Here is a 9129-nt window from a genome sequence, read left to right as displayed (position 1 = left end):
GCTTCACACACAAGCGTTGAAAGATTCAGTGATGACTTATTAGTGTGTTTGTAGTCAAGCAATCCGTAGTGACGACCATTGTAGTTCAACGGTGGTCAGTAAATATAGTTTTTTTTGTTTGGTAGTAACGTTAGGTAGTTCACATCATGTGTCTTTGTAGTTCACTGGTCGGTGTTGGATGACATTATGTGTTTGTAGTTCAACGGCCCATAGTGGATGACATTATGTGTTTGTAGTTCAACGGCCCATAGTGGATGACATTATGTGTTTGTAGTTCAACGGTCCGTAGATGTCATTGGATGACATCTTGTATAGTTTAACGCCCATGTGATTGAATGAAGTCATGTGGCTTCCCTCCCAGGCTGAAGGTGCGTTCGGGGCGGATGGGCAGTAACTCCTCCCTGACTCTGAGCAGTCGGCCCGACAGACAGGAGGCCCGAGAGATGCTCAAACCCTCCAGCCTTGGATCTCCAGCAGGACCCAGGTGTGTGTGAGGGGAATGGGGATCGAGAGATTGAAGGAAGGAATGTGAGGAGAGCAGGACTGGTGACACTTGGTGGTCAAAACAAGATTCTAAATGTCAAATGATCCATTTCCTTGACAGCATATTGAGATTGGATATGATGAGATGATTTAGGAAATAGTATATTAGTATCTATATAGAATATTTTAATGTATCCTCGGGTGTGAGGAGATGCTAGTATTGACTGATATATTCTATATGCTTGGTTAACTGGTTCTAACACAAAGAACCATACCGCTCTGCCTTCATCTTGGCCCTTTGCTGACCCCTGCTGGTGTCCGTGGTCCCTGCCTGGGTACTGTTTAATGTCTGAGGAGCATTTACTGTTGACACACACACACACACACACACATTACACACAGAACAGCTTGTCTAGCCAATTAGCACTGGCTGTATTGCCCTTGGGTCACATTGTGAGCGTCCATGCTATCCACGCTATATGTTGAAGCGGCAGAATTGCATGGCCCTGGGAAAAGCGCTAATTAAGGACTCTACTTTTCTATCAAACACTGCTCTCCGTTTGTCTTTGTGATGTTCTAAATGTCACCACCATGTCACAACATTGTCATCAAGTAAACCAGAGGACAGAGAACTTGGGACATTAAAAACAATATTGTAATTTCCCCAGTAGAAGAGAAGGATGTTCAACTACTTAGTTACCTCACATCTCTCCATCTTCTGCTTCTTCACTTCTGTTTTGATAGTTTGTATTCTCACTTATTTCTCCATAGCTTGAGTTGTTGGTTGATAGAGGTTTTTGTTGCTTGTTTCTCCATAGCATCAAGAGATTTCAGTTGATTGTATTCTTTTTTTCTCTCCGCAGTGTGGAGATGTTGGGTGAAGAGCCCGGCCCCCCCTGTCTTCCCAGCATGCTCTCTGAATCCGGTGCCAACATGCTGGCTCCGAGGGTAAGACCACCCTGGTTGGATAAACTCACTGCTGCCTTTGTGGCTCTGAACTGTTCTGCACTAACTCCCACCCCAAAGGTTGTTGGTTCCAACTCACATGTATGCAATCTACCGGAGGAATAAGCCCTGAACAGTACCTGCTCATTTAAAAAAGAAATGCAATGCACTTCTCTTTAGATTAACGCGTTGGCTAATTGTTGAACTGGTAAAGAGTGCTAGGGTTTTAGTTTTTTTTTAAACAAAAAGAGATGAGAAATCTTTACAATTCATTGTTTGTGTCGGTCATTTGTACTTAAGTTTTTACTTTTTTTTTTATTTAGTAACTAATAAATTGTCAAAAACGGTGTACATTTTTCACTTGGTTTACCTTTTGCTAATTTCCTAGATATTTTCCAAGCTTCTTTTCTTTCTTTGTCTGAAACGAGCCATCTCTCCGTCAGATCCTCTACCTGTTGGTTAGTTAGTTTATTCCTGTTGGTATGTTTGTGCTGAAGACTGTCTATCCCTCTGTAGGTGAAGCCAGACGTGATGGACCCCCCGCCGTCTGATAACCTGATCGACTTCACCGATCCCACCCCTGTGGTACAGTCCACTCTCCCGTGTGTGTGTGTGTGTGTGTGTGTGTGTGTGTGTGTGTGTGTGTGTGTGTGTGTGTGTGTGTGTGTGTGTGTGTGTGTGTGTGTGTGTGTGTGTGTGTGTGTGTGTGTGTGTGTGTGTGTGTGTGTTAGAAAATCCATACACGACAGTAAATATAACTCTGGGCTAGGTTAATGACATTAAATGTAATACCGTCCTGAGAGTATGTGGTGTTTGCAGTTCACTGGGGACATCAGTGCTAAATGTCACATATTTTTAGCCATGCATAGTGGAATCAATACTGTTCAAGAGCATTTCATAAATAATGGACCTATTGATTTCTGCAAACGCTTGACCTTCCAGACAGCGCTTATGTGTACTACTCAAGATATAGACCCATAAACCCGTCCCTGTGCGCTCCAGACACCAGACCCTTGGTCATTTTAAACAAGACACACACACACACGCGCGCGCGTGTCCGCCCACCCGCACACGCCTGCTTGCGTTTGTGGTTCTCCGTCTGTGTTTCTCGTGAAAAGTCCCACAAAATCACAAATTCAGTGGCATCTGATCTGCATAATGTGAAGATTAAGTTTTATACAAATTAACATATATTCAAACCTACTCGACTGGTCTATCATAAATTCACAATATAAAACACTGCAGGGAACACAAAGAGGGTCATTATATTTTGGAAAAGTGCACCGAAATAAACTAGTGCACTACAGAGACGGCCTCAGGAGATGTAGGGACACCCAAGCAGCTATTCAAAGCAGAAGGTTAATCTGGCATAAGTTGTATTTATTAACCGTTGGATTTCTGTGCTTTTCCTCCAGCTCCCACCGGTTCAGCAGGCTAAACCACTCATCACCCCACGCTGGATCATACCCACCGCTACTGTACGTAACAACCCTTTCTCTCCTACTCTTAGTTGCTAGCTAACCCACTTGCTAGGATAGCACTAGGTAGCAAGCTATAGCTAACTAGAGTGCAAATCTTGTTACCTATAGTTGAATTACTTCAATTTAGGTATTTTTCATATATTTGCACCTAAACAGATATTTTTGCTTATTCCTGGTATACGGCTGTATTACGTAGTTATGACGCATACTGCCTAAGTATCATTCCAAAACGTCCATCTGACTTCCGTTTGATAGGGCCTTCTTAATGAATGTAAGCTCTAGCAGTAGCCCTCGTTGGATGGTGTACAGTGAGGTGATGGTAAGTGTGGTTTGACCTTTGGTACTTTCTTTAACTCCTACTAACCTCGTGTTCCCCTGGTCCCAACGCAGCCTTCATGCGCCTTCACCAATGGCCTGCTTGACCTCGACCTGACCGCCAGGCTCACCCCACCCCCAGAGAAGGGGCGTACCCCCACCCCAGCCATCCCGCTCCTCACCCAAACTCACAACATCATCACCTCCAGGTAAACTCCTGTTTGTTACACGTACCCAAAATCACCTATATTCCCTGTCCGGGATTAATTGAGTACATTTCATAATAAGTGTATTATTTCAACCTGCAACATGTGTCTCATTTCATAGCTCTGCCTTATCTCCTTAATGTATGTCATAGTTAACCTGATGTATGTTGAAATGTAGATTCCAGTATCAAACATTGTTTAGGGTGCAGAGCTGCCGAATTGAGCTGAATCTCAAACATCGTTCTTCCATTTACTGACAACAGAGGAAACTCTGTCCTTCCACAGGCCCGACACACCTTTTTAAAATACATTTGTTGTAATTAGTTAAAGTGCGTATTGGAAGTTAATGTTTTTAAAAATATTTATACATAACATTCTCTGAAAATTGCACTTTGAAATTAAAATGCAGGATTTTATCAGTTTAAAAAAGTATATCGGCAAAAAATCCAGTTTTAAAGTGACTATTTTGAGCAAGGCTTCAAAAACCGTTGTTTTTTTATGTGATACGTCAAACGCGTCATATTACGTAGGAATTGGTAGACGCGGTCGCTGTTGCTGCCTCAGCTCTATGTGTAGTTGTGAGTAGTTACCGCGGTGAGGGGTCTTGTATTTCCCCCCCCTGTGGTTTTGGGTTTTTTCTAATCGACGAGATGAGGTTTTGTATCTGTGGGGGTTGTTCCAACTCCGACCTCCTGTCCGACCATCTCCGATTTCACAGTTTCCCCGATCAGAGAAAGGATGGAGCAGGCTTTCGAGCCTGCAAACCCTCACGTTAGTTGTACTCACTCGTTCTCCAGTAGGGGCATACACACGACCTCTTTGACGCCAGGGTTGTTGGCCTTTTCACTGGAGCAGCGCTGAAGGTCCCAGGTGGCCAGGCGCACCGCGGCCCGGCCGTCCCGCGGGCCCGGTGCCACGCGGGGCCGCAGGGACACCATCTGCGTGGGTCCTCCCGGCGGGAGGTCGAGGTCGTCGCTCCGGAGGCTGAACGAGGTTGGGCTCGGATGGGACCGACCCGTGTAGGTCAGCCCGCCGTTGGTATTGGTGGACGGAGTTCTTGAGCGCTCCACAAACACCTGGAAACGGATCTTGTCCAGTAGGGAGCAGTTTATGTGATCGACCCGAACCAGGTCCTCGATGCTCTTGAACGGACCGTGTTGGGTCCGATAGGCGACAATGTTCCGGGCGATTTTCTCCGTGATGCCGCGGATGCTCATGAGCTGCGGCGGGGTGGCGGTGTTGATGTTCATGCCGCTGCAGGAGGACATATGCTCCGGGTCTCTCCGCAGGGAGGACGGGGAGTGCTGCGACGAACTGGTCCTACTCGACACGCAGATCTCCACTTTAATAATCTCCAGTTTGGTGGCGCCTATCGCACTCACCAGCGCTAGGTCCTCCACCTTCTTGAAGCCCCCGATGCAGTCCCGGTACTCCACGATGCTCCGCGCCACGGGGCGGTTGACCCCGGGCAGGGTCATGAGCTCTTCCTCCGTGGCCGTGTTGATGTTCAGCCGCTCCTGGTTCACCATAATTCTCCTGACACCACAACTCTATCTCCCTCCTATTGCCATGGTGTCTCCCCCTTTTAGGTGGTTGCTGTTCTCCCTCACGGCTAGCTGGCTCAAAATTGTACGGAAGTGGTCCGAAACTGTTATCCATTGTTGTTATGTTGCCTATGTAGTCTATGATGATTAGAACGTCCGTCTACCAATTCCTACGTCACGCTCGAAAACGAGCGTTTGAGATGCGGAAGTAAAATTGCATCACAAAAACGGCTCAAGATGCCACTTGTAGTGTAGATTTATTAATAAAAACTAAATAATCGTGTATTCAAATTTTTTTCCTATATGATTCTTCACTGCAGTATCTAACTTCCAATACGCACTTTAACGCTGATCTAACATCAGTGTTCCAGACACCTTGGTCATGTTTTCCGACTCGTGATAACCACTCGCCTTCATCAATCTGTCCCTCCATCCTTCTCCTCCCAAAGCATTGTGGGAGCTCAACCTGCCCAGGAGGAGGGAGCCAGGCCCAAGGGCCTGCTGACCACCGAACTCTGAGGGGAGATGGACCCCCCCTCCCCTCTCCCCTCACTGCCCCACGTCTCCCCTCCCCCACCAGCTCCAACCACAGAGCGAGACACTACCAAACCTCGGCCCCAACACACTACCAAACCCCACTGTAGGCAGACTATATAACTAACAGTAGTTTACCCCAGCCTCAAAAGAATACCCGAAATTATTATTTTCACCTGACATGTTTTTAAGGAACCACCAGGACCATTCTTCCTTAGAGCTAGAGATGATCTGAGATGATTGATGTTTTATGTTGGAGGTGAGGAGGATTGTGACTTCACTGTATTTCACCGGGTATTACTGAACCCAGCACACTTTTATAGTTCCTCGGGATGCAGAAACTGTCCGGCATCGTCTCATACATTCCCTGTAATGAAGGCTTTCATTTTGACAGCACGGACTATTAATACACGCGTAGAAGATGCAGCACAGCCACTGGATATGAGATACAATGTCAATTTTTTCACTGGATTATTACTCAACACTGGACCTGAACTCTCTCCCTGGAAACCCTGGAAATTGATTTTTTCACTGAATCGATGAGAGATCTCCATGTTTTTATTTCTACTGACGTTTTAAAAAATGATCTTAGACCCTTTTTCATTCCCTTTCAGTTTTTTTTCATTCTGATGAAGGATATTTTAGGCAAAACTATTTTTTGCAAGTCTTCAAGAAGTACAGAGCTCCGGCACTGAGTGTTATGTGCGTGTTAAGTGTTCGTCTGTTGGTGTTTGTTCCTGCATGTCTTTGACTGTTACCAATGTTGAGAAGAAATAACGATCTCCCGGCTTTGGTTCAATAATCACTGTTTTCTTTAATTTACTGCATTGCAAAGTCTTATAGAAGAATTAAGAACTTTTGTCGGTTCTTGGTCATTCCTTGTTTGACTAGTCTACCGCTGACGTTACGATATTCTGTTTGGAATCATTTGAGGTCAAATCTGTTTTGATCGTATTTCCTAAATGCTGTATTTCCCAACTGCCTTGGCGAGTGATTGCCTTTCGAGGTATCATCATAAACAGCTGTGAGAACATTTCAACAGGTCTTCAGAACAGGATTTTCCAACGGGAAGGAAATGGGGAAATTATGCCTTGGCTGACCATTTTATTTTCCCTGATTTTGAGAAGATCTGTCCCACATGAAACTATTTGCATTGCTAAGAAATTTTGTATTTGATCTTTCTGTAACCATTTGATGCAGTTATACACTTTATGGACTATCTGTTGTGATATCTTCAACATATATGGTAAAATCATTGAGACTCATTTTCTCAATTTATCCCAATTTTGTCCCAATACTCTGAGCAGCAGGTCAAGTATTGTAGGAACACTTGTGTTTTTCTCCATACCGTGGCATCAGTGTACTGTAGATATGAAGTAGATTTATATATATTTTTATGAAGAACGGTAACTGTAGCAGTATTGGTATGGCCACACACAGAGACTTCAGCGCTGGTTTTTTGCTCCTGTCCTCGATAGAACTCGAGAGATATTTGATTTAGTTTTTTGTTTCATTGCTTTTGAGTTTTTTTGTCATTTTCTGTGATGATTGGAATATCTCTGAGCTGCGTCACTTTGAAATTCCAGCACTCTGTATGTTGGTCAGTGATATTTTTTATGATCTCATCGTATGTTGGGATTATTGTACCTGATGATTTTTTGTCATGCTGGATTTACACAACGTTAAGAGAGATTTCTAACACACTGTGTACCAGATAGCATAGTTAATAGCAAATAAAAAAGAAAATCGATTTTTGTGTTTTCGAGGTGCAAAAGGTAAAATGAACAACATTAATTGTATCTTTATCTACTCCAACCTTGTAGCCATAGCCACTGAACAGTTTCAAATATTTTCACAAAGTTTATTCACTATTTCAATCCTTATTCACTTGAGCATACATATGAAATATTACACAAGGAAGTGCAATTTTTTGATGTTTTTGCCATAGCTCTGAGTCAAAAGGTTTTAATTTATTCCTGTTTGAATTCCAGGATCTCCCTATATCCACACTGTAGCGTTGTAATGGAATAGGAAGGTAATGTTGTAATGGGAATCCACGCAACAGAATTGCACCCCTCCCCCCCAAAAAGAAATCCCAATGATTGACCACACTCTTAATTGTTTTTGCAGATTTCTCACTTAATCTGTTTATGGCAATCAGGTTTTTTCCGTTGGTGGTCGGTTTAATCATATTTGTGGTGGCCAAATATTTTTTGGGTGTTGGAAAAACCCAGAATTACTCTTGCAGTTCATAATATTATTCATAGGGGGCGAACCCAGTAAGGTATGGCCTTGTAACGATGTGTTAGTGCAGATGGTGCAGCTCAATGTATCTGCTGGGTGTATTCTGTCTAATGGGGATTTTTATTTGATATTTTACTGGGAAGTGTACGGTGAATGACTAAATTAGAAACCATCACAGCACACACTGGTCCTGTTTGTGTCTTATTTACATTTCAACAATGAGTAGTCGTTTTTCTTAACATTGTAGCAAACTTTATTAGTAAAGTCGTGGAAACAACAGAGTACGGCTGCATTGTTGTTTTCTTCTAACTGTATCCAATATTATAGTGTGTATATTCTAGTATACGAGGCCTACTCTGAATATTACTCTGAGAATGTGTAAGTATAGCCCTTATTTACAATTATAGGCTCAAAGGTCCCACATTATAGAACATCCCCCAACCCTAAGCCCTCTGAAGGATTTCATGGAAAACGTTTCTTAAATCCAGAGGGAAGAAATCTTGAGACGAAACACAGAAGAGTGATCCTCCTTCCAGGGACAGATAGTCTGTGCTGGATGGGCAAACATAACGGCAGCACTTAATAAAGCATAATCTTAAATAAGCCTGCTTGAGTTAAATGTAATTATTAGAAAATAGTGGGTTAGTCATAAGTAGTATTTAAATTAAGTGATTAAAAAAAATCTAAGTATTGCATAAAATAAGAACAATAATTTACCTATGGCACATTTATATATCCATGGGTGGACGTTTACAGCCATAATCTTCTAGTGTAGAGGAAAAACTAAAGTGATTGAAATTAGTTTGAGGTCTATGTATATATATTTTTATACTTCAATTATTTAATACATTTTTGTGCACTATGGCTATTTCAAAGAAACTTGGCAAGTTTAGAACTAGGAGGAAAAGCTCCACATTCTTGGGGAAATTGTCTCAGTGATAGCCAATAAAGATGCTAGGTCGATTAGAGAGCGGTACTTTGTTACTTGATAACGTTGTCCTCAAGCTGCAGGAATCGTATTCAACCAGATGGGGGCAGCGTTGTACTATCTAGTTCAATGTAGCTCCATCGCTTGTAGTCGTTATTTGTAGTGTATAGTGATTTGTTTTTAAACCACTATTTTAATTGAACCATCCCCTCTGATAAAAATATATCACGTTTAGGCTCGATATTAGGTTCAAACAGCCCAAAAACAGGACCTGTGTCGCATCACTCCATTGACTATTTTAATTTTAAAATGCTTCCACAATTATAAACATTGTGTAAATCGAGAATATTACTTTTGGATGTCACTTGAAAAAGTAATTTGAAAAAGTAAAAACTCTAGCTAACGAACACTTCATTAAAACTATTAATGGGGTCATACCACTACTGACC

At 42.7% G+C, this 9129-nt stretch overlaps 1 protein-coding gene across 6 annotated transcripts in view; it reads left to right on the top strand.

Moving 5' to 3' along the window:
• epb41l5 (erythrocyte membrane protein band 4.1 like 5) overlaps positions 1-7258 on the top strand; it is a 40976-nt gene extending 33718 nt beyond the window's left edge. For all 6 annotated transcript variants that reach the window (XM_060040931.1, XM_060040930.1, XM_060040929.1 and 3 more), the window contains exons 21-26: positions 362-484; positions 1347-1431; positions 1945-2013; positions 2844-2906; positions 3300-3433; positions 5424-7258. In XM_060040931.1, the coding sequence (XP_059896914.1) occupies positions 362-484; positions 1347-1431; positions 1945-2013; positions 2844-2906; positions 3300-3433; positions 5424-5493 (544 nt within the window). In that variant the 3' untranslated portion in view covers positions 5494-7258. The remainder of the gene's footprint in view (positions 1-361; positions 485-1346; positions 1432-1944; positions 2014-2843; positions 2907-3299; positions 3434-5423) is intronic.
• Positions 7259-9129: the final 1871 nt, after the last annotated feature.

Source organism: Gadus macrocephalus, chromosome 20 (genome assembly GCF_031168955.1).
Source record: "Gadus macrocephalus chromosome 20, ASM3116895v1".
Lineage (NCBI taxonomy): Eukaryota > Metazoa > Chordata > Actinopteri > Gadiformes > Gadidae > Gadus > Gadus macrocephalus.
The sequence above is the reverse complement of the archived record's forward strand: the minus strand, read 5'-3'. Positions and strand labels throughout refer to the sequence as shown.